The 26,789-nt window shown below is 38.5% G+C and overlaps 1 protein-coding gene across 1 annotated transcript in view; it reads right to left on the reverse strand.

The window, feature by feature from the left end:
* Positions 1-2,214: 2,214 nt before the first annotated feature.
* Positions 2,215-26,789, reverse strand: part of LOC148311477 (adenylyl cyclase 78C-like) — a 112,004-nt gene continuing 87,429 nt past the window's right edge. The window contains exons 11-28 of the mRNA XM_088256613.1: positions 26,422-26,614; positions 25,062-25,211; positions 22,592-22,671; positions 21,467-21,616; positions 20,495-20,631; positions 19,523-19,693; positions 18,725-18,851; positions 17,029-17,193; positions 14,385-14,593; positions 13,406-13,594; positions 11,499-12,353; positions 10,255-10,492; positions 8,104-8,230; positions 7,001-7,107; positions 5,891-6,151; positions 4,702-4,897; positions 3,452-3,608; positions 2,215-2,927 (exon numbers count right to left, since the gene is read on the reverse strand). Coding sequence (XP_088112739.1) covers positions 2,438-2,927; positions 3,452-3,608; positions 4,702-4,897; positions 5,891-6,151; positions 7,001-7,107; positions 8,104-8,230; positions 10,255-10,492; positions 11,499-12,353; positions 13,406-13,594; positions 14,385-14,593; positions 17,029-17,193; positions 18,725-18,851; positions 19,523-19,693; positions 20,495-20,631; positions 21,467-21,616; positions 22,592-22,671; positions 25,062-25,211; positions 26,422-26,614 — 4,002 coding nt within the window. The 3' untranslated portion in view covers positions 2,215-2,437. The remainder of the gene's footprint in view (positions 2,928-3,451; positions 3,609-4,701; positions 4,898-5,890; positions 6,152-7,000; positions 7,108-8,103; positions 8,231-10,254; positions 10,493-11,498; positions 12,354-13,405; positions 13,595-14,384; positions 14,594-17,028; positions 17,194-18,724; positions 18,852-19,522; positions 19,694-20,494; positions 20,632-21,466; positions 21,617-22,591; positions 22,672-25,061; positions 25,212-26,421; positions 26,615-26,789) is intronic.

Here is a 26,789-nt window from a genome sequence, read left to right on the forward strand (position 1 = left end):
AAACGTAATTTTAAAATTCAGTATCCACGGAATGTTAATTTCTTTACGTATTTAAGTCTGAATATTATGACATTATGTAGGTAGGTTTGTAAATAATGATACTTACAAAACATTTGTTAAAAATCTTCCATATTGGTTGTTAGAAACAATCGATGCCGGTTGTTAAAAAACTACATACTTTATTCCAATTGTTAAATATATTTTCAAAAGAGTATGTTCTTAAAATATTTTCCTATTGGTTTTTAAAATGTATTCATATTGGTTATTAGCACACTATGGACGGGTATTTTTTAGTCCTGCGGACCGCTGGCGACGGGATTTGGTAATTATATATATATAGTTATGACCTAACTGAGAGATTGGTATATATATTAATATAAAAACATAACACTATAATTTCTTCTTTTTTGCCTTTGAAATGAGGCCAGCGCGGAAGGTAAAAATACCCTTTCCGTCCTTAAGCATCAATCAACCGAACGGGTAGAAATACCTGTCCCGTCCTTAGTATGCCAACATGCTTCCATACTGGTTGTAAAAATTGTTCTTTTTTTGTGTTCTACTAAAATAATTTTATACCAATTGTTAAAAATAATCATAGAGAAGATAGGAAATAATTTATCTTCGAGAAAATTCGGTTAAATTTATAAAATTACTACCCTTAATTTTGTCCGCCTCCGTAGTGTAATGGTCAGCACGCTCGGCTACCGTTCTGGAGGTCCCGGGTTCGATTCCCAAGGGGGGTAAAATAAATATAAGTGATTTTTTCACTGTAATATTTATTCAATATTATTACCCTGGATTGGTACCTGAAGCGGAGGGCTGATCACCTTTCCTTCATGAGTAAACGATCAAGATAACACTGCGTTTATATGACGCAGTGTCCTATGCACCATTGGGGTGCGGATAAGGGTTTTATTTATATATTTAATTTTACAGTTTGTAAAAAAATGTTGACAAGAAAGAAAGTAATATTTTTTATTATTATTGACATTTTCCATTTAAGCAATTTATCTAACATTTAATATTATAATATTGATTTGAGATGTATTAAATTACAATTAAACAAATACTATTATATTTAATTGCCATATTGAATAAATATAATAAAGAAAAATAAAGTTTTATCACAATAACAATTTGGTACGAATATCACTCTAGACATAGTCTGCCAAAATATACAACGTTTTACTTAAATTGGTACGTGAGGTTTTGGGAAACAAACTATATCCAAGGAGCGAGTTTTAAAAAAAATATAGTTATTGCATTAAAATTTCAATTGTGAGGTCGGTATTACAGAAAACTGTAATACTTCAAGAAAATATGTAAATAAGTCCACAGATGTCACTACAAATGCCTGTCAAACGCCATAGAAGAGTTAATATGTAAAAATATTAATAATGTGTATATCCTAGTCGTACAGGAGAAAGTGACCAACTACCAAAACGTAAATGTTCAGGAGGACCATTTAACTCACTATTGCTTAGCAAGAAAATAAACACAAATGCAGTCATTTTTAACTAGTCAATATATTATACTTCCAAGATTAAATTCCTTTGGGATGTTTTCAGGGCAATATTAAGCTAGTAAGATATCAAATAGTCAATGATCACGTTTTTGTAAAACAATGCACTTGGTCAATTTCTCCTGTATGACTACGATATGCGGGTGATTACTACGACTAGGTAGCTTTGAAATAAATTCTCGATGATTTCAATGTATTATGATATCGCTCACTCCTTTCAACAACGTCATATATCGGAAAACTTCATTTTTCAGGAGATCATTTTTAAAGTTTAAAAATATAATAAAATGTATTAAAAAAAAATATCAAGCCACTTATTGAACTTTTTACTGTGAAACTGATCTTTTTAGGTAAAACCTGAATGTTTTTTCTCCATTTAAAAATATTTCGCATATTTAAAAAAATAATTAAACAATACCTTTTCTTCAAAATGCAAAAACAACACTTTCTGCCCTGTAGCGGGTAAATATTAAGTTAAAAATATGCCGCTTTTGCTGGGCATTCCGAAAACATGCACAATTGAAAACTGTCAATTTTTGATAAATGACGTTGTTGAAAGGAGTAAGCGATATGTGTTTGACGCATATACAGACCAGAAAATAAAATATTTTCATTGGCTATCTCAAACATGAATTTTCAAGTAACCTGGTTGTAGTAATTATCCCAAGATATATATATATATATATATATATATATATTTTTTTTTTAAATTTAAAAATTACTTGCCCAGAGAATACATACATATTTTCATATATGTTAAATTACGATCTAAACGTGAAACATTAAATCTTATATGAAGATAATTTTAATAGAGATCCAGCCATTTAATTTTATTTTATATATTTTTTCAAGATCCTGTTTCAAAACCCATCATTGTTTCTATCTACATAAATACTAAGAAATGTCAAAGCTTCTTTAAACGTTTGTTCCTTTGTATCCATCGCTGATATTATTCCTGTCCATATTTTGATCAATTGACGTACTTTTGGTGTCCCTTCTCATGAGAGCTCTCGGGGAGATTGAAACAAACCTATTACCGTGAACCGGGGCTGGCAGACTGTTTTTTGAAGACTTCAAAACGTTTTTCAAGTTCTCCTTAAAGCTATAGTTCCTCGAGCTGAATCCGGAAGAATCCGGGGTGTCTAACTTGGACATGTCTGTGCTGAAGCCATTGCTTTGAGTGCCGTCCTTAGAGTCTGATGAATTGGACATCTGTTTGTTGGGTCTGCGCTTCTTCGATGAGTCTCTGCTGACGGATTTGTTGACGAATGGCTCGGATAAGAGTCGCGGAACGTTATCTTCACCGAACGGGGCGCAGACAGGGGTCAGTGGAGCCGATACGGGGGCGCGGGGGGCGTTGACGTCACCAGTTGAAGAGGATATCTGCCTCATAGACTGAGGTACTCTGAAAAACAATAAGAAAATGTACCTAGTAGGAATTCCAGTACTCTAATGTTTTCACAAGGTCGTGAGCTACATTTTTTATTTTTTGAAATTGAAAAAAAAATCACATTTTGACATGACAATTCTTAAGTTACAATAATTACAGGAACACAAATCTTTGCCTATTTATTACTTATCGAGTTAACATCAGTATATTCTCTAGTACAGTGGACCAATAGTTGCTAATTAATTTTTCTTGCATATCACTTCTTCAAACTCGGGTACCCCTTATTGTGGAAATGATAAGTAAATTTTTTTAAATATTTTTTTAATGATAAATATTGATGTATTAATTATTTATAAAAATACTTTAACTTCATACTATTTCTGCGAGCCTAAGCGGCTCATTATTAGAAATAGGTATCAAATTGTGGTAGTGGGGGTTTGAACCGAGAAACTCTGACTCAAGAGTCCGCGACACTAACCACGGGATCACGACCCGACACAGATGTTATTATTATGATAAAGTGATATCATTCTACAGACCTGGGTCTCGGGTCATGAGCCGAGGCTCTTGTGGTGCTCCTTCTCAGCGGGCGGGAGGTGGCCCGTTGAGATATCCTTAGGGAACTGAAGGGGACCCTCCGGGCATTCCCGTCACCAGAGGAAGCTGGTTGTGGCCTTGCCACTACAGTGTTACCAGCTGAAATTAGTGTCCATTTATAATGTTATTTGTTTTCATTAACCGGATCCACGCGGCTCGCATAAGCGTATGTGTTTTAACAAGACATGCCCCATACGCGGCTGACATAAGCGTATGTGTTTTCACTTTGCTCCAAGTTTCGAATTTCAGTTCAACTTGGAGGGATTTTTTCATGGTGTGGAACTTTGGATAAAATAATACGTCAATCCTCGGCCTTATGACATCTGTTGAAATATCTGACTAATAATTTGTAACATCACAAGGATAAATAAAACAACAGATCCCTGATTTTTCTTGCGGTCGGTAATTAGTCCGCGCCATAATCATGCCCTATATCTGTCTCACTCTCGACGCTACGCATCGCCAGTGGGTAAGAGTGACACACGATGCGTGCTTTAATTTATTTATGTTACGATCTAATTTGTTTATATTACGATATATTTCAAGAATAATGTGACACACGTGTTATTATAGAGTACCAAAAAGACACAATGAATCCCATTGAACGTTTTTGTTTAGGAAAATAAATCGTTTCTTAACTAAATACATGATAAAAGTAATCATTTAAAAAACGGCGAAATATAGCCGCGCACGAGCGTCTCTTAGGAACAAAGTTAACGCGTTTAAAAGATTAACTGGTTCGGTACATTGTGGTGATATCCATTTTTAATACAAGTTTTACTTGGTAAATACCACTATTTCTTAAAATTGGAAGCAACTCTCTTGGCTTGCTACTTTCTTAGTGTCATCGGATCATCTTGTCTGGGGCCTACCTACGCTTCCAGTTCTAGGCCTCCAGTCAAGCACCTTCTTCGTCTATTTATCCTCAGACATACGTGACAATTGAATTAGAAATTAGACGATTAGATTACTCCTCTTTCATTTGATTCGATTTCTGGCCTCTCGCTTATCGGATGGCCGCTATCAGTCGGCGCTCGGCGGCGCGCTGGAAAGGATGTAGAATCTATGACTCTGTGACTGAGTTACTACGATTTCCATACAAATATGCACTGGGGTCTTTTGGTACCTTGCTTTGTATCACGTGTAATTTTTGGACTATCATTAGAAAGGTTAGTTAAATGGCAACCCTTACGCGTGTTCTGTCTCCTGCGCTGCTGCACCATGCCGTAGACCACGGCGGCCAGGCTGCTGTGCTGCGAGGGCTGGCGGCGGCAGGCGGCAGCCCTCTGGGCGCGGCGCCCCGTCACCAGGTACGTCTCCATCTGCCCCTTGCCCTTCACCGTCACCAGCCCCCGGCAGGTCAGCTGGAACCCGCGGGACTCCAGCAACTGGAACAGATTACTTTCATGAGTGAACTCATTCTCATTATGACCATCTGTTGAATGTAATGGTGGAGACTGACGGGAGTCATTTCATCACACAGTAACACGTTACAATGCGAGCATTCGTATAGTCAGTACAGCAAACTGAGTTCGTTCCGAATACTCCATGTGATGTTCGGATGTTCGCCACGAATATTACGTTACTCCATCAGTCCCCACCTTAACATCAATGCACTCAACATTAATCATGGCAGACAGCGTGATTGTTGACAGCTGCTAAAATATTATATAGTCACAACCATTGTCAAATCAAATATATTAGTAATTTGTGCTTTCCCGTTTCTTTCTTTGAATTCCATTAGACTGAGCCACAGAAACACGTGGCCGGGTACAGCGAGTTATCCATGAAATACGTATCATTTTAAACAATTTGTTGTTTTTGTTATTTTTCACGTTTACCTTCCCTATCCTCATTATTTATACCGCCTCCGTAGTGTAATGGTCAGCACGCTCGGCTACCGTTCCGGAGGTCCCGGGTTCGATTCCCAGGGGGGTCAATTAAATATAAGTGATTTTTTCACTCTAATATTTATTCCATAATACCCTGGACTGGTACCTGAAGCGGAGGGCTGATCACCTTTCCTTCATGGGTAAACAATCAAGATAACACTGCATTTGTACGATGCAGTGCCCTATGCACCATTGGGGTGCGGATAAGGGTTTGAATCCTCATTATTATAACTGCAGATAAACCTCTAAAATAGAGGATTTGCAGGTTATTCCTAATATATAAAATAAAGTCATGCTAAACAATCTTTTGAACAGACCAGAACTGCCACTGTTTTGAAAAGGCCAGGTTTGAACCAGTTTGCGTTTGTTCGACTTTGGACCATTGAGGACTGAAGCCAGAAACTCGGATCTTCATGGTTTAAAGTGCAGTTTTATTCATACTCGATTGGGAAGTGAAGGTACAGATTAGATTAGTAGTATAATTCTGACCTGGGCAGTATACTTTGGCACTTGGATCTTCCCCATTGCTCCGGTGGAGTCCATCCTGGACGCCTCGTTGACCGTGTCGCCCCAGATGTCATACACTGGCTTGCGGGCGCCGATAACGCCCCCCACCAGTGGACCGCAGCTGATGCCCACCCTCAGTTGGAAGTTGTTGTAGCTGTGGATGTTTACCTCCTCCAGCCGCTGCTTCATGGCTATGGCGAAGTCCACGAGAGCGCACAGGTGCTCCAGATCGTCGCTGACAGACTATAAAGGTACCAGTAAAAGAGATGTAAGATCATAAGAATGTACAAAGAGTGAAAGAGATACAACTTCCGAAATTTGAGTGGTGTGGTTGTCAATCATGGATTAAATTCTTCTTCTACATCTAATATGTTGAGATATCAATAGAAATGACTCTTAAATGGACAATCCCAAATTTGTGAACAAAGATTTCTTCTTCTTCTAACCCTTATCCGCACCTCAATGCTGCATAGGGCACTGCATCGTATAGAGGCAGTGTTATCTTGATCATTAAATACACGAAGGAAAGGTGATCAGCCTTCCGCTTCAGGTACCAGTCCAGGGTCATATTAAATAAATATTAGACTGAAAAATCACTATTATTTATTTTGACCCTCTCGGGAATCGGACCCGGGACCTCCAGCATGGTAGCCTAGCGCGCTAACCACTACACTATGGAGGCGGACAAAGATTTAGTGACATTCAAAATATTGAGAGTAAAATAAGTGAGTGAAATATCAAATTAATAAAAATAATGTTTCACAGGTTTCTCTTAAAATGCCTTCATATAATCTCCATGTGAAATATTTCGGGAAGTTCTCTGCCGAAACAATTGAAACTTTATCAACTCAACCATAGATTGTGCCGAAAACTCACACGTGAAAGAAGTTATCAATTAACCCTTTGCCTGATTTGGCTGTTTTTGGTGTGGGTGAATTGGACAAAGGGTTAAACCAGCCTATGTCGTAAGCTTTGTGAATACCAAGACTTCCGTATTCTTCTTTGTCTGTGCTGAGATGTCAATATAAATAACTCCAAAGTGGACACACCCAGAATTATGAACAAAGAAATGGACACATATTATGAACATACCTTTTCATCAGGGTTGAGTCCTGATGCAGCCATGTATGTGGCTCCAACGGTTTTAATCTTTTCAATGCTTTTGAAGCGCGGCTCGTCCAAGAGTTCATCAAAGTCAGCTGCAATACAAATTTATGTAACATTATTCATGGTGAACTGAAATCAATTATAGTAAATAAAAGCTTAACCTGTTAACTCGGCGGTCCGCTGTCCAACTACGCAACTTGTAACGGGCGCGAATACTGATTCACTCCGTGTCTTAAATTCATGTCGAGACATGTATGGATGACTAATACCTTTGTTGTTCGATAAATATACGTCCATATATATAATATATGTACTCCGTGTATATATGTACTTGTCCGCCTCCGTAGTGTAATGGTCAGCACACTCGGCTACCATTCTGGAGGTCCCGGGTTCGATTCCCAGGGGGGGTAAAATAAATTTAAGTGACTTTTTCACTGTAATATTTATTCAATACTACCCTGGACTGGTACCTCAAGCGGAGGGCTGATCACCTTTCCTTCTTGTGTTAACGATCAAGATAACACTGAGTTTGTATGATGTAGTGCCCTATGCACCATTGGGGTGCGGATAAGGGTTTAAATGAAAATATATAATACAATAAACATATATTTCAAGGACGTATTCATATGTCCTACCCGTACCTGATATTGTTTGCGTTTGACGTATTTATGCGTCCCGCCCGGTTAACAGGTTAACAGCGGAAGCTAAACTGGCAGTACTCAATGGAGTCCTGGTACAAGCTCTAATCTATAGAAGTGAGGTATAGAAGGACGAAAGTAGACAAAATGCAGTCCAAATGCCATCTCTTAGTAGGGTGAAACCATGTATGATAGATGTTCCAATGGTGATATAAGGAAATAATGTAAGGCTGAGATAAGCATTATCCATCAAATTAAGAAGGGTGTGTTGTGATGGTTTGAACATGTGGAAAGAATGGGTGAAGAAAGACAAGTAAAACAAATTTATGAAGCAAATATACAGAGTAGGACCAAGGAAATCTAGGCATATTTTCCTTGGTCTTTAGTTGTCTTCAGCATGGTAGCCAAACTTGCTAACCACTACACTACAGAGGCGGAAATTAAACTTACCAATTATTTCATTCAGTAGTCTGATGCATTCCATTCCCATGTTGATATCCTCGGAGTAGAATTCCGTAAAGTTGGGAATGCTGGCGAACATGACGCCCACTTCATCCTGCCATTGTGAGTACAGCTCCTAAAACAAACGATAGATTTATTTACATTCTCATGTAAATAAAAGCTATATAATAGCTTTCTCAAGCTAGAAATCTGACCATTACATCTTCTTAGTTTGATTCCTATGGTTTTAACCATAGGAATCAAACTAAGAAGATATATATCTTAATATACCACTAAAATTTAAAGACCTTGGGAGAATAAAAGAGGCTTCAGAGGACTTTAAAAAAGATGGTCCGATGATATAACCGCTGTGGGGGGTATATAATGGCTGCAAGCAGCAATAGACTGAAAAAAATGGAGGGATATGGAAGGCTTATACCCAGCAGTGGAGGACAAAAGGCTAAAGAAGAAAAATAAAAGAGTTTTATTCCTCCCCTTCATACGTTGGGCAGTCTAAAGCTTGTCATCTCTCCTCCACCGTTTGTGTCACAGCTTTGTAGAATGTGAAGAAACGCATGGTTTTAATTTGCTCCACTTCTAATTGCTCTATGAGATTGACAGCTGCACACGTAATGATGAAACACCTCAAGATGTCCTTCACCTGTTGATACTTTGCCTCCATTTCAGCTTTCAAAGACAACAGCTTCCATTCAGAGTTCCATTCTTATTCAACTTTATTGGAGTTGCAGTAATTATTTGTCTTGCTTATAATGTACAAGGTCCATATTTAACATATGGATTTTTGATGTCAGAAACGGGTAGGATAATCGGCTGTGGCCTATTTGTGGGAAAATATCCGCATCTGTCTTCATGATGAATGATAATAAAATCACAAAAAAATTAGAGAAGATGCACCCTGACATAATTTGCAGCTTAATGCCTGACCTTCCGTTTTTTTCCGTTGCAAGAGCCTGGAAGAGGACCTATCCGACATCGGATCTATGTTTGTTCATAAAAAAAAACTCTCAGAAAGGAAGAACGATACGTGTTTCATATCAAGTTCAGAGACCTTTAAATTGAGATATTAATATTTTTTGGATGTACTCTCGGTAAACTTCTTTCTTTTTTTCTAATAGTTAATCTAGGTGTAGGTACTATACATTATTTAAATTTTTTAATGTTGGCAACATTTCAATCTTCATATAGAATGAATGGTAGATGTTTCATATCAAGTTGAGACACCTTTAATACTGATATAATATCCGTAGGGTAAATAATCCAGGGCTGATACAGTAAATAATATTAATAATGTTAAAAATATGATATGAGCAGGGCTTTTTTAAACAAAAAAGGTCCCAGAAAACCATTAATCTCCAGGAAAATGTCCCGGAACTCACATTTTTATTATTATTCAAATATTATTTAAATATTCATTACAATACCATATGTTATTATAGCCAGAATGACCGACGATAGATGGACGAAACGCGTTCTGGTGTGGAGACCGAGGAACCAGAGGCCTCAAGGACGTCCACCGATGAGATGGATGGACGACATCAGGAAGTTTGCTGGAAGACAGTGGATGGGGACGGCGAAGGATTGGGAGGAGTGAAGGCGGAAGGGGGAGGCCTTTGTCCAGCAGTGGACCTTAACGGGCTGATATGATGATGACCATATGTTATCATTTTAACGAATTATATAAATACAGATTGTAATTACGTAAGAACAAACATTGTTTTATTTTATTGATTTTGAAAATTGTAAAATGAAAAATGATTTGTGAAAAAAGAACCGGAACACCCCTTTTCACAGATAATTTATTGTTTCCATGCAACCGTTCCATCGCATTACATGGAAAAAAAAACCTGGATATGGGCGCTTGTGTACTATACATGATTTTACTGTCCGCCAGTCCGGTTAGCATGACAAAACGGATGATTGGCTTGGATTGGCTTGTGCTTTTGGCTGTCTTTTATCGGATGTGCTCGATCGATGCGTGATCGCGGTGCGCGTAAATACGATCATAGTCAACTGTCATAGTCGCTTTTATTTAAAAAAAACTGGACTGCCGGATGGTAAAACTCCGTGTAGTGCACAAGTACTCTAATAGTATTGAAATATCTGATGCTAAAAACCCAGGGAGAGTATTCTGCTAATTACCTCCGACATCCGGTCTTCCTTGAGGAAGTGGTGCGCCACGTGGTCTGGGAGGATGTTGCGGAGCAGCTGCGTGTTGTTGTGCCGTGTGTCCACCATGTCGGCCAGCTCACGCTCGGCCTGGCGCTTCCACAGGAAGTCCAGGCGCGAGGTCTGCTCCACCAGGCGCGCGTGGTACGTCACCATCACCAGGAACACCATCAGCAGCACCATCATCTGCGCCGCCAGCGTCATGCCCATCCTGGAACACCAACCACAACATGTCACACTTTATTTCATGACCTATTACATCTCAACATAGTTGGAGAAGAATAGAATTCTATTTTCTTTGCCTGCCCCTGCGAAGAAGCAGCGTGATCTAAGTTAATTAGTTTATTTTAATTTTTATGCTTTATTTATATATATAGGAAAGAAGCAAGTCGGAGATAAGCTTCTTCTTCTTCTTCTCCGTCTTAATCCTCATTGCTGAGGGTTGTGACCCTTGCAGAAGCAATGACTCTTCTCCAGTTATCCCTTGACTGCGCTGCACGTAGCGCTCCAACCACTGAGGTGCCTGCTGCTGCCTTAAGATAAGCATTATGGATCAAACTAAGAAAAGTGTGTTCAGATGATTTGGGCATGTGAATCAAATGAGTGAAGAAAGAACGGTAAAACAAATTTATGAGGTGAATGTAGTATGAAATTAGAGCAATGAGAGATCGAGAAAAACTTGGCATGATCAGGTTTTTAAATACTTGGGCGTGGTCAGATAAAGAGTCAGAATAATCGGCGGGAATGTATGGAACAGGCGAAGATTGTTTACATAACAGATTGGTGTTGCATTCTATTCACTCTGCTAACAATTGCAGAGAAGCAGAGTGATTGTAAGTTAGTTTTAAAAAAATCTTTGAATGCGATTAGGGTCTTTCAAATCTTCAAAGCTTGCATAATTCTTGAAATTTTTATTTTTATTTACTTCTTAACCCTTATCCGCACCCTAATGGTGCATAGGGCACTGCATCATATAAACACAGTGTTATCTTGATCGTTAACATTTGAAGGAAAGATGATCAGCCCTCCGCTTCAGGTACCAGTCCAGGGTAATATTTAATAAATATTAGAATGAAAAAAATGCTTGTATTTATTTGACCCCCTCCCATGGAAATTGAACCCGAGAACTCCAGAATGGTAGCCGGGCGTGCTGACCATTACACTATGGAGGCGGACAATTCTTAGATACAAATTCAAAAATGATGATATTTACTTACATTTTTGTTTGTTCTGGATTACTGAATAGGTCCGGGAACGCCACCGAGATGAGGAGCGAAAACACAGTCACCAAGATGAACGCCAGAAATGTCTTCATCAGGTAGTATAGTCTCAGCGTCGTGGTCAAAGCTACCAGACACAGTATCCAAGTGAACACAACATACTCCGGATGGAAGCAATAGTCTATTTGAAGATCTGTTCCAACCGAATCGATACCATCCAAGCCACCATCTGAAGCGTTGCCCATTTCTGAATGACCATCAAACAACTTGGAATGCGTCCAAACGTACGTTCTCGAACTATCTATAATAGAATTGATAGTGTCGTCATATTGGCCGAGTTTTGAAGAAGCCAGCTTGTCATCTTCGTCTGTGATCGCATTCAAATTCTTTTGGGAATGAGAAATCCTCGTGTCGTTTTCTGACTCCGATTCTTCCACATACCTCCGAGAGCGCTTAATATCTTTAAAATTATGGATGTCCCTTTTTACATCTTCATCACCTCTTTCATTTCTTGTGTTCCCGGTACAATTGTCAAGTCCGGAACACCCTTTTTGTATCAACAAGTCATTTTTGCTGATTATTGCCAAGTTTCTTATATGGGTATCATTTTTGTCTGTTGCTGATGATTTGATTATATTGAACGCTATCAAAAACACTGGCTGGATGCTGGAGTCTCCGGGCTGTTCGTTGATGGTGTTTCTAACCATCTTGATTATGGTTTTGCTTAGATCGGCGGGGGTATCTGCCTTGGCGCTTCTGTTGTTTGCTTCGCCCAGGAGTGAAGAGTTGTACGTAGAATTATCCGCGTGGCAGAGGTAATCTCCTGACGGGCAAACTATCAGGCTCACAGAACTGAAAGACAAATAAATCAAGTATTAAAGCAATTGTTATTAACTTAAAGATATACATAAACCAGTTTATTAATATTATAGGTGTCTCAACCTGAAATGAAGCATCTTTCGTTTTTATACTAAAGAAGATGCATCTCTCAGTGAGGCAAAAGCATGTATGATAGATGTTCGAATGGTGAAATAAGGAAATGATACGTGTCTGAGATAAGCATTATTCATCAAAACTCGGTGTACCCGCTACAGCGCATGTATGGTACAATAGTTTAGAGACTAGAAGGAATGAGTATTTGACTACGCATTTTTATCCATTGTTGTGCGGTATGATCGATAATCCTGAAATTATCCGGAACATTGGTCTGTATGTTCCCGATAGTTACCTAAGACAGCGTCGACATAGATTGTTTCACATTCCTATACACAGGACCAACCTGCCGATTGTTATGCCTGTAGGAAGAGCTACCGCCATGTTGAACAATATCTCACTGGATATTGATCGGTTCCATGTGTCTGAAGTAGTTTTCTGAAGCGGGATTCTTATACATTTTAAGCAATAGTATTCTTGCATATTTTCAATTTTAATGTATTTTAATGTATGTGCTTTAAGTTTGTAATGTGTGTTAATTGTAAATAATTAAATTGAAAATTGAAAATTGAAATTGAAATTATTATGTACAAGGTTTATAGAACATTAAGTGGATTTTTGTGTCTTCTAGCCAAGTACATGTTTTATTTTAGTCTGTGTTGGGAATAGGAATGTGGGCCAGTCAGGAACCTAAACCACGTAAAACTCCTCAGTAGAAGCAGGACTATTGATTGATGTCAACAGACCTTCCATTCCACTAGAAGAGGGTTGGGCATTTTGTGTCCTAGCTTGGTTTATGGTACCAATGTCTTTCACTATTATTATCATATTTGATACCACCTCTCGTGAGAGTTCTTTATGAACTAACATGGATCCATTGTTGGATAGGTCCTCAGCCAGGCTCCTGTAATGCGCCTCCAGCTGTAGTCTTTGATGAGGAATGTTCGAAGATGTTTAATGATGGTATGTACCTGGCTATAGACATCATGATGACGATGAAACAGATGAGGATAGTCCTGTGGTTGCGGTTGTGGACCAGCTTGGAGGACATCCGCTGCAGACTCAGGGGCCAGTGCTGGAACTCCTCGGCCATCACTAGGAAGGAGGCTGCTGTCAGGATGAAGGTGGTCAGGGACAGCGATATGATGAGGGCGGTGCAGCTGGAATTCAATCATATTTGTAAATGGAATTTGAATAAAGAAAAAGTATGAAAAATTATAAAAGGATAACAAGAAATAATGATAAAAAGTGTAGAAACAAAGTTTTTTAAAAAGGAAAAACGCGCAAAGTGTCTATTTTAGATGCTTGTATGCAGGTAGGATAGTAAAGATAGGGAAGGTAAATGTGAAAAATACATCACAAACACCCAGACCAGTGAAAATATTTTTTTTTAATCAGGCGGGAATCAATCTTGTGACGCCAGTTTCGCAGTCGAGTGTCTACCCAACTATGCCACGGCGCCTGTTAATAAAAGGCTAAATCAAAATTTGTAATATTATTACATATTTTTGATATATTTTTAGCGTTTTAAAAAATGCTATTTTGCCAGCATCTTGTAATTGTTTGCAATATATTAAACGCAGTGAATGTATTAGGTAGTAACGTGCATGATATATTGAATACAATATTAACGTAGAGGAAAGGCAATTGAGATGGTATAGGCACATAGGGCGCAGAGAACATGATCATATTTTGAACCAGGCAATCACTGTGGATCATCCTCGAATAACATCTAGAGAAAGATCAAAGAATTCATAGACAATGCAAAAAGATTCATGATTCGAAGGCATGGCCTAGGTGACATTGCCCATGATAGATGGATCTACAACTTGAAGACGAGGAGATCTGACCCCAACAGTCTGCACAGACAAGTTGGGATGGAGTCAGGCAAATGAACGTGTTGAGTAAGCAGGAGAAGTGATTGTGTTCAGATGTGGAGGGTCGACCTACATGGGCAGCATGATGATCTGCGTGGGCACAATGAAGAGCCATATGACGTAGCAGCAGAGCATGTTGGACTTGAACATGTCCTCGCGCTGGGTGCAGAAGTCGCCCTCCAGGGAGCGGTCGCGGAAGTGCAGGCTCCAGGGGTTGACGTTGGCGGCGCGCATCCTCTTGTTGCTCTCGATCTCTATGGAGTGGTCGATCATCTCGTCCACCTGCCAAATGACAATAATCATTATATTATTACAGTGAAACCTCTATCTATCGTTCCTCAAATAATCGTTTTCCCGGATGTGTCGTTTATTTCTTCTACCCCGGAATGCATTTCATACAAAAATAGATCGCATTGATCGTTTCTCTATCACCATTTTACCGCATTCATCGTTAGAATCAAGCTGCATATTTGATATATTTTGGCTGTTTTTTTACATTCTCCTTAATGTTGTTACATTCGATGACAATATTCCAACGTATGGGATAGAAACTATCGAAAGCCTATGTGATGCAAGGTTGACGGATACAGCAGGAGAGGTCAATATTGAAGAGGAGCTGCTGCCTGTACCTTTATTTTCAGAAGTATGCACACTCTTTGAAAGATTGAAAACTTTCTTCGACGCACAATGCCGAAAAAAAAAATGCAAAGATGAAAACATACTGCTGACTTATGGAAATAAAACAGTAAAAAAAAACAAATGTCGATCACAGATTATTTAAAATAAAAAATAAACTTTATTATTTTTTGGTTCTGATCAACTTTGTATTTTTTTAAATAAATACATTTATTTACATCTAAACGTTGTATTCCTCTTAGAATTTGAACCTACCAATGGTTATTCAGATTGGGAGGACGGTATCTTCACTCGATAGCATCTCTTTGTGTATAAATTAATCCCGCTTTCATTGTTTTCCCGCATTCATAGTTAATTTCAATAGGTCCCTTTAAAAACGATAGATAGATGTTTCACTGTATTATTATTTTTAAGGATGCTTATGAAATAAAGTAACACAAAAGCTAGCCAAATGGATAGGCCATAATATGAGATACCCAGGCCTGCTTCTTACGACTGCGGAGGGCATGTGCGAAGGCACAAACTACAGACCACAACCCCGCTTAATCTATATGGACCAAACTATCCCGACATTTCAATTCAATTTATTCATTTCAATTTCAATTAATATATACATTACAAACTATTTTTTTTAATGGTATACATTAAAAATACATTAAAATAAAATATATGCAAGAGTTATTGCTAAATAAATGAAAAAATAATAATAATAAAATAAATAAAAATCTATGGATGTAAAGGAAGCTAGGAGTATATGTTAGGACAGACAAGTGTGGCGTTCCATACTCTCTGCCTACCCTTACAGAGAAATGGTGCAGTGAGAAAGCAAGAAGACTCTTGTTAAAGGTGTAGAAGAATCCCGCTTCGGAAAACTCCTTCAGACACGTGGAACAGATCAATATCCAATGAGATATTGTTCAACATAGCGGTAGCTCTTCTTACAGGCATAACCATCGGCAGGTTGGTTCTGTGTATAGGAATGTGAAACAATCTATGTCGACGCTGTCTTAGGTAACTATCGGGAACATACAGACCAATGTTCCGGATAATTTCAGGATTATCGATCATATCGATCAACAATGGATAAAAATGCGTAATCAAATACACATTCCTTCTAGTCTCTAAACTATTGTACATGCGCTGCAGCGGGTACGCCGAGTTGAAGAGACGGGTTGAGACTGGCCATAAAAGAAGCAAACCAATCATCAGATAAATTGTAACCCATGAATAATATGATTTCCCCATGCGTTTAGCATTTTTTTCTTCAAACAAATGCAGGCTGTGTGTGATACAGTTCATTGTCCACACTGGATGCAGATAAGGGAACAATTGGGGTAGAAGATGCCCATCAGAATCCTCTTCTGATTGGCAGAAGACTGTTCCGATAGTTGGAAAGGAAAGGGAAGAACGCCAAGACCCTGGAGTGACCAACTAGTGGAGTGGATTTTTTCGAATGGGAGTTGCATTTACCTTGCTTAATATGTACAAGGTTTATAGATCCAAAGTGAATTTTCATTTCTTCTTTCTAATATCATGTTTTATTTTAATCTGTTTCGGGAACAAGAGGGATAATCTAGTGTGGGCCAGTCAGGAACTATTAAGTCAATTTTATTTATTTATTAGTAATGGTTTTCGTTCTGGAGGTCCCGGGTTTGATTTCCCGGGGGAGGGGGGGGGAGTCAAATAAATATAAGTGATTTTTTCACTCTAATATTTATTCAATATTACCATGGACTGGTACCTGAAGCGGAAGGCTGATCACCTTTTCTTCATGAGTTAATGATCAAGATAACACTGCGATTATATGATACAGTGCCCTATGCACCATTGGGGTGCGGATAAGGAGTTTAAAGTTGAAGTTGAATGGTTTCAAAGTCCCTGTCACTATCAGCGGGGTATGTAAGTTAATACCAACTAGTGTGCACAATCCACCACCATGTTCTAATAGCCAGGGTGACAGCAGCAGGAAGGTTAGTCGCCCTACTAGGGGACCCCAGCCCCATTAGGAAACCACCCGCACCGACAGGCCAACCCTCCGCATTCTATACCCACCCCTAAACCTAAAGTATTAAGAGTGCTACCTTTTCTGCGGTGGTGAGCTGTGCAGCCGCATGCATCACTTCAGGAACAGTGGACCCGATCCTGACGCTGCGATAGGTGTCATGTCCTCCCTGCGATTCATCATCTTCTCCGTCAATCTCGGTTGGAGATTGAGCTGCATTCATTGGACCACAAGGCCCGTAACACTGAAAGATAACAATATCACTGAATAATTTGCCTGGCGATCACAAACGTGCTAATTCATAATTAAAATAGAGAATTGTTATTGGATGAGTGAAGAAAGGTCAGTAAAACAAATTTATATGGCGAATGTGGTTGGTAATAGAAGCAAAGGGAAAATTGGCATGATCGAGTGTTTTGAATACTTGAAACATGATAAAAAATTATATTGTTCCTAATAAAATGGTAACATTGATTCAGCATTTTGTGTCGAGAAGATTGCAATGAATGTTCCCTTTCGGCGGTTAAGGAGGCACAACACATTTTCTCTCCCAGGATACAACAATAATATGGCACACTTTAACTCCATTTTTAGGATGGTAAGGTTGTATAATAATTAAGAAAATACTAATAATGTCATTATCGACATTTTTAATGATGGCACGGAGAAATGCAAGAGGTATATTACCAGATTGGTGAAATCAATTTCAAATTGATTTCACCAATCTTGTGGAGTCTTGAATTTTGTACCTTATGTATAATGGTTTAATTTCACTATTAATTTTTACTTCTAATTTTATTTGCATTTTTTTTTATTTCATTAATTTTAATTGTTATTACCCTTTTTTTGCAACCAAATTTCTATTCTTTATAAAAGTATTTAACCTGCACCTTTATTTAAAAAAATTTAATTTTTTTATTCGTTTAATATATTAACATTTTTATTTATAACATAATACATTTGAATCATTTATACACATGGAGAACTTTTATATTTCGATTCACTGTGCCTCTCCATAAAAGAGACTGTGCTCTTGTGCTTGGAGAGGGACTTACATTCGTGGTTTGATGTTATATAATAAAAGATATAATAGTTTTTTTTGTATATTTTTTCAAGATTTAAATTTTTTCTTAAGTATTTTTATATCATCTATTTTTTTTTATTTCTTTAGGGAGTTTATTGAAATGTTTGATTGCCAAATATTTGAAGTTTTAATAAATTATTATTATTGTTTCTGTAAGTTTATTGTGTTCTCATCTAATTGATGAAAAACATTCAAACAATTTGTATTGCACTGTATTACATTTATTGTAATATGTTTTTCATTATATGATAAAGCCTGGATACACTTTGCTCACTCCTTTCAACAACGTCATATTTCAAAAAACTTGAGTTTTCAGGAGATCGTTTTTAAAGTTTAAGAATATAATAAAATGTATTAAAAATAAATATCAAGCCACTTACTGAACTTTTAACTGTGCAACAGATCTTTTTAGGTAAAATCTGAACGTTTTTTCTCAATTTGAAAAACATTTACCATATTTAAAAAAAATATTAAACAATCAATACCTTTTCTTCAAAATGCAAAAACAACACTTTCTGCCCTGTAGCGGGTAAATATTAAGTTAAAAATATGCCTCTTTTGTTGGGATATAGTACATTTTCTGGGCATTTTGAAAACATGCACAACTGAAAATTGAAGATTTTATATATATAACGTTGTTGAAAGGAGTGAGCGACTTGTCAGTACAAAAAGAGATGAAAAGGAATCTCACATTCTCGAATGGCCTTTCCGGAGTCCAGTCCGTGGTGAGATCTTCCTCGACGGTAGTGGTAGACACCCTGCCCCGCGCTGCCCGCGCCACCATGTCCTCTTCACTCCATAGCTTCTGCGTGAAGATGCTGTGGACATATTTTGTACGAGTATATTAGCAGCATCGTTAACTTTGTTGTATGGTAATATAACACTATCCTTATCTACAACATTTTGAGTGCGTCCAAGTAACTTGTTCACAAATCTGGATTATCTCCAATTATAGGAGTTATTTTTCATATTAATTTTTTGACATCTCAGCAAATATGAAGAAGAATATTGAAGTTTACAGGGCTTACGGTCACCATAGGGTGGTTTAGCGTAACATTCACCAATTCTACCCATGAATGACAACCACACTACTCAAATTCTTGGAACTTCTATAAATTTGGTACAATTTCGAAACATAGTGCTTGAATCACTAGAATTTCACTATAGACATCTATTGGTGAAATGAAAAAAAATACTATCCTTATCATTCATCATTTTTTAAAGTAGTACAAATTACGCAAAGTGAATGATGAATGTTAGGGAAAGTATTGTGCTGTGACCAGATTAGATGGATATTTTTATCAGTGTGAGGTCTATCAGAGAGCCTAGATGCTTCTGTATTAGATCCGGGAATACAATTGGGACAGCTTTGTCCTCTGTTTCCATGTCAAGCCTTTCCGTGGATATTTGTGTATGCACTTAAGGGTCAAAGAGCCGCATGCGTCTTCGAAGTTACATTTTGCCGATCTATGATCTAGATGGCAGTTACCTTGGTCGGGATGGCTGCCTTCGCCTTGGCTTGAGGGGATCGGATTGCTTGACCAGAAATGTCTCCACGGCATGATCCCTCAGGTAGGCGTTTCTCTCCCCCCCGTGCCCCGGCTCTACTTCGTACGCTCCGCACAATGACTCCAAGGTAGCTGCCGATATGTGAACTCTCCTATTAAAAAAATAATAATAGAAATTAGTTCCCTAAAGAATTCCTCCTGCTTGTTATGTACAAGGGTTTATAGCACATTCTGTTTTTATATCTTAAAAATGATGGTGACTGTGTCAAGTTGATATTAACCGCTACGGTGGAGACTGACCGGAGCATTTCGTCGTAACATAACGTGGTAACATCGCTCGCGGCGAGCATCATCGAGCATCCGAATCTATGGATGGAGCGCTCGGCTCGCTGTACCGACTGCCTGAATGCTCGCATCGTAACGTGTTACGTTACGACGCAATGCTCCAGTCAGTCTCCACCTTTAGAGTGTTGAGAATTGACAGCTTACCAACTTGAAGGCTAACACACTTGCTAGTCTTAAAATTAAAAAGGCAATGCAGGCAGGCATTCACACTGAAGGCCTGAATATATTTTTTTAAATTCTAACTTTTTTTATAAAATACAATATATCGTCTAATTTGTTTTGTAAAATGTCCAATTTCAGGCGAAAAAAATTATATTAAGTAAATAAAGCCATCAAGCAGAGTGTGCTGATGTACTTCAGACACGTCATGGGAAATGAAAAATATCATCTTCTCCACCTAATCATACAAGGAAAGATTGAGGGACAAAGAACTCAAGGACGCCGAAGTACATCATGGCTGAAAAACCTACGACAATGGTTTGGTAGAAGCACCAAATCTCCGTTCCGAGCTGCAGCATCAAAATTGAAGATAGCCATGATGATCGCCGATCTTCGTTAGAAGTGGCACAGAAAGATCAAGAAGAAATAAAAAAAAGATGAAAACTAACCCTGGTATTCCTCCACTCTCCATGTGGTTGGCAAGAGTAACATCGTAGGACCAGACATCGAACTGCCACTTACGAAGCCCGAGAACTCCGCACAGAACAGAGCCGCTGTGGATCCCAATCCTCATGTCCAATTCAACCTGAAACACAAATCACAAATGTGTTAGATTCATAGGGCAGAGGGCAGATCTCCTAGCTCTGATATGGTCAGCAACACAAACATGCTCCAAAGAGCAAGGTAGAAATACAGTTTCTGACTGATATCAAAGTCCGGAAGGTGTCCTTTTTGAGGCATGTTGCTGAGAGGAGAAGTACGAGCTGTTGCACCTAATAGAGGGTTGACGAGGTGTGGGCAGAAGGCAGATCTCCTGGCTCCGGAATATACGAGATTGGACGGGATCAGGACTGTTGAGGCGCTGTTTAGAGCTGCCCGAGACAAGCACAATTACTCACAAGTGATAGTCGACTAGGGGAGACTTGACATGACAAGCATAAAACAAGAGAAGAAGATCACTTTAGAACCACAGCAGGATAGATACAGTCCCTATGTACACCCACGAGGCAGACTCACCTGGGGGAGGAAGCCTAGGAAATCGCATGAGATAGGATTGTTGGGTAATATATCCAAAATTAAACAAGGTTTATTGGATTGAATTCTATATTTATTTATGTATATGTTAATACATGACGCGTTTCGTCTTATTAAGACATTATCAAACACTGACCAGTGTTTGATAATGTCTTATCAAACATTATCTCAGGTCAGTGTTTGATAATGTCTATACATAAATAAATGTAGAATTCAATCCAATAAACCTTGTTTAATTTTGGATATATTACCCAACAATTCAATATGGAATTCTACCAACTGTCTGCAGTTACAATAAATGAGATAGGATTGTCTGGCGACGGGTCGTGGTGGCCATACGCATCACCTAGGCAGATGAACATGGAAGGAGGAGAGAAGTGATCTACCTGTGTCGTATGACTGGTGTCCCGGATGGCCCGGATCATGTGCAGGCCCATCTCGACGCTGCAGAGCGCGTGGTCGGACCGTGCAGCAGGGAGGCCCGACACACAGTAGTAGCAGTCTCCCAGCAGTTTTATGCGGAGGCAGTGATTTTCCTGAAGAAGAGATAGGCTATGAACGTCGGTCATTAATATGTCAAGTGTGGCCAAATTTTTGTTCACAAATCTGTGTTTTGTCCACTTAGGAGTTATATTTTTTATATTGATCTGTATACCCACCCCTGCGGTTAGTGTGGTACATGTTTAAATTACTTTATTTTATGTTGTATTTTTTAAAATTTCTAGATAAATGTATATTTTTAAAAAGAAATAAATAAAAAAAAATCTTGAATGTTTTCCGCAGATACTTTGTGGCACATTTTATAAACTTTATATAATTAAATAACTTTGTTTTAACCACTTTTTATTAATAAAATTTAACCTACCGGTTTCGACAAGAACCTTATCATCATCAGGGTTTATTTTAATTCAAAAACATTAAAATACTCTCACTAAAAACTTCCACCGCAATTACTTAATTCTTCCAGTGGTCGTATTGAAAAGATTAGGAAGAGTTCTTTGCGGTGGTATGGACATGTGGAGCGAATGGATAGCGAGAGAATGACTAAGAAAATATATGTGGCGAATGTGAGAGGGAAAACAGAACGTGGACGACCGAAAAAGACTTGGCACGATCAGATCAATCAGAACCTAAAATCTGGCGGTGTCAAAAGTCTGCGTAATCGGAGGGCATGTATGACTAGATGTATGGATGTGAAGGAGGCGAGGAGTGTATGTCAGGACAGAAGAGTGTGGCGTTCCATCCTCTCTACCTACCCCTGCGGGGAAACGGCGTGATGGTAGTAGTAGTAAAAACTTCCACATAAATAATTAAGGATTTTTACGGAGCGTGTGGAAGTTTTTGATGAGAGTATTTTAATGTTTTTGAATTAAAATAAACCTTGATTATGAGAAGGTTCTTGTCGAAACCGGTAGGTTAAATTGTATTAATAAAAATTTGGTTAGAACAAAATTATTTAATTTTAGAAAGTAAATAAAAACAGCTCACATATAAACTACAAGTAAACTTACCGCGGCAAGTTTGTCGAATCTTGCAAACAAGTCGTTCAGAACCTTAACCAGCTGTTGGGCACTGCAGCGGCTTGCCAATTCTGAAAGAAAATAAAACTCATTCATTATTCTGGCTTCGATACGCACCTTAATGGCGCACAGGGCACTGCATAAAGCTTTCAAGAGACGTCTGTCAGGAAGCCTAGATTTCCATATATTAGATCCGAGTTAATTTTCATATTATTTTTTGACATCTCATCAAAGATGAAGAAGAATATGGAAGTCTAGGATTATCATTATCTCTGTCCGCCTCTGTAGTGTAATGGTCAGCACGCTCGGCTACCGTTCTGGAGGTCCCGGGTTCGATTCCCAGGGGGGTCAAATAAATGTAAGTGATTTTTTCACTGTAATATTTATTCAATATTACCCTGGACTGGTACCTGAAGCAGAGGGCTGATCACATTTCCTTCATGTGTAAACGATCAAGATAACACTGTGTTCATATGAAGCAGTGCCCTATGCACCATTGGGGTGCGGATAAGGGTTTTATTATTTATTATTATTATGTCATTACTCCACAGTACTCAAATTCTTGGAAGCTCTATATATATGAACCAATTCAGAAACATTGTTCTTGAATCACTAGAACTTCACCAGAGACATCTATTGGTGAGATGAAAAGAAGCTTTTTATTGAGCAGAAACTCTCATATTATTCTTCCTTAAAAAAACTAACTAACTAACCATCACGCCGCTTCCCCGCAGGGGTAGGCAGAGAGAATCGAACGCCACACCACTCTGTCTTTGCAAACATTCTTTGCCTCTTCTACATTCATGCATCTCCTCATACATACCCGACGATTATTACGACTCCTGACGGTTATTATTCTTCTTTATCTTTGATGAGATGTCAAAAAAAATTCAAATTAATAAATGCACGGTGAACGTGGTGGGTGACATTTGACAGATTACTGTACAATCCATCTAAGTACATATATGTATTATTATTATTATTCTTCTTTATCTTTGATGAGATGTCAAAAAATAATACAAATTAAATAATGCACGGTGAACGTGGTGGGTGACATTTGACAGATTACTGTACAATCCATCTAAGTACATATATGTGATATATATGTGATATATATGTGATATATGTGATATAAAACAGTTCATGTACTTGTGTAATGGAGCCTCACTTTAATGAGTTGTAATTTGCATTGAGTGGTCGTATCGTAACTGGGCAAGTTTTCATCATGCCACGATAAGTGTGATGAACATGCCATTTTGTTATAAGTGAAATTGAAACCTTGAAAGGCTAATGATGTTGACATTCAATATATCCACCCACGTAGTGGAATGGTTAGTGGCTTTGGATGGGGGATTTTTTTATAATAATAAATAAATAATACCCTTATCTGCACCCCAATGGTGCATAGGGCACTGCGTCATATAAACGCAGTGTTATCTTGATCGTTTACACATGAAGGAAAGGTGATCAGCCCTCCGCTTCAGGTACCAGTCCAGGGTAATATTGAATAAATATGACAGTGAAAAAATCACTTATATTTATTTTACCCCCCTTGGGAATCGAACCCGGGACCTCCAGGACGGTAGCCGAGCGTGCTGACCATTACACTGCGGAGGCGGACAATCTAAAATATCTAATGAAATGTAAAAGTATTCTTTCATTTTGGCGGCCTCCGCAGTGTGGTCAGCGCGCTCAGTTACCGTTCTGAAGGTCCCGGGTTCGATTCCCAGAGAGGGGTCTTATAAATATAATAAGTGATTTTTTCAGATATTTATTCAATATTACCCTGGACTGGTACCTGATGTGGTACCAGTCCGCTTCAGGTACCAGTCCAGGGTAATATTGAATAAATATTCATAAAACCCCTATCCGCACCCCAATGGTGCATAGGGCACTGCGTGATATAAACGCAGTGTTATCTTGATCGTTTACAGATGAAGGAAAGGTGATCAGCCCTCCGCTTCAGGTACCAGTCCAGGGTAATATTGAATAAATATGATAGTGAAAAAATCACTTATATTTATTTTACCCCCCTTGGGAATCGAACCCGGGACCTCCAGAACGGTAGCCGAGCGTGCTGACCATTACACTGCGGAGGCGGACAATCTAAAATATCTAATGAAATGTAAAAGTATTCTTTCATTTTGGCGGCCTCCGCAGTGTGGTCAGCGCGCTCAGTTACCGTTCTGGAGGTCCCGGGTTCGATTCCCAAAGGGGGGTCTAATAAATATAATAAGTGATTTTTTCACTCTAATATTATTCAATATTACCCTGGACTGGTACCTGATGCGGTACCAGTCCAGGGTAATATTGAATAAATATTACAGTGAAAAAATCACCTATATTTATTTGACTCCTCCCTGGGTGATTGACAATCAAGAAAACACCTTATCAATTAGATGGAGTGCCCTATGCACCATTTGGTGGAGCCTAGGGTAAGAATATATATTATATTTCATACCAGTGAACCCCTTGATGTCAGCAAACAGTATGGAGACGTTCTCATATCTGTGGATGTAGATCTTGTGGAATTGGTGAGGTTGGAAGGATCCCTTCTCCTCTTCGTGGGCTATATCCCTGATCATCTCTTTCGCCACAAAGTCCGGCAAAACTGCAAAAAAATAATTAAAAATCAACGTTGGCTACATTTTGGGATATTTCATCATCCCAAGAGATATTATTTTTTGTTATCTCATCAAAGATGAAGAAGAATATGGAAGTCTGGGCATTTACGGGGCTTACGACCGTCATAGGCTGGTTTAAGTGATCACTTTACACACGTGTAACATTCACCAATTCTACCCATTGTTGACAACCACACTACTCAAATTCTTGGAAGTTCTATATATATGAACCAATTTAGAAACCTTGTTCATGAATCACTAGAACTTCACTAGAGACATCTATTGGTGAGATGTAAAGAAGCTTTTTATTAAGCAGAAACTCTTATATTAGTATGTGAGATCCGAATCCTGGATTATAATCACACACATAAGAAACGCCAGAAAATACCATTTTCATTTTTATTATTAAGCTTATAATTTGACCAGATAATTTATCCCAAGAGATTGTCCACTACCCGGAATTTGACCGTCTGGCAGTCCGGTTTTGAAAAATGAAAGCGACTACGACAGTTTAGCGTGATCGAATTAACGCGATATCGTGAAGTGGGGACGACAACTAAGGCGATACTGGAATGAACATATAAACAGAATGTCAGAAGACAGACTTCCACGTATCACCCTTCAAGGTAACCCTGAAGGATGCAGACCCCCAGGCAGACCTCCGAAAAGATGGAAAGACAGCTGGGAGTCAATAGTCCAAGAGTGACATGCGGAGGCACAAACAGATCCCTAGATTCTACAAAAAAAGAAGAAGAAGAACTTTCCCAATCCAGTTTAAATAAAACTGCGCTGTAGACCAGGAAGATCCAAGTTTCTGGCTTATTATTATTATTTTTAGATAAAGAGTAATATTTGTGCTTTTTCTATTTGCACAAATATTTCAATTTCATATTATTTCTGTGAGCCTAAGCGGCTCATTATTAGAAATAGGTTTTAAATTGTAGTAGAGTGAGTTCAAACCTAGAAACTCTGACTTTAGAGTCCGTGACACTAACCACGGGACCACAACCCGACACAAAGAATAGATAAAGATAGAGTAGATAAAGAATAACATGGAAGTCTAAGTATTTTTATCGTAATCTGGTTTAGTAATCACTTTACACATATTAATATATTAATATAAGGACCAGTCTACCTAATATTATAAGTCAAGTATTGGACGAGTCAGTAAATTAAATATTGAATTGATCGAATTACCGGATAGTAGTAGCTTCTCCTGCCTCGCGTTTTCCTCTTGCGTCCTGCATCTGGTCTCCATGGCCCTGTGGGTCTCCAGGAAGGCCCTGCGCTGGCCGCGGTCGGTCAGGTACTTGGTGTACATTCCGGCCAGGTTCATACAGGAATAGAGTAGGGCGTTGCCGAATAGCTGCCTGAGGGCACAGCCCACATCCTGGAATATGGAAGATACAGTGATTAGTTTACGGTTTTACAGTACGTTGAATAGTTAACAGTTTTGCAGTACCTTTACTTGTTTACAGTGTTAAAGTGTATTTTATTTTATATTTTATAGTACCTTTACAGTTTTAAAGTATATAAATATGTTTGTTTGCAGTTTTACAGTACAT

The sequence above is a fragment of the Brachycentrus maculatus genome, unplaced genomic scaffold, assembly GCF_059751285.1.
Source record: "Brachycentrus maculatus isolate JH-2025_06_01 unplaced genomic scaffold, ASM5975128v1 h1tg000064l, whole genome shotgun sequence".
Classification (NCBI taxonomy): domain Eukaryota; kingdom Metazoa; phylum Arthropoda; class Insecta; order Trichoptera; family Brachycentridae; genus Brachycentrus; species Brachycentrus maculatus.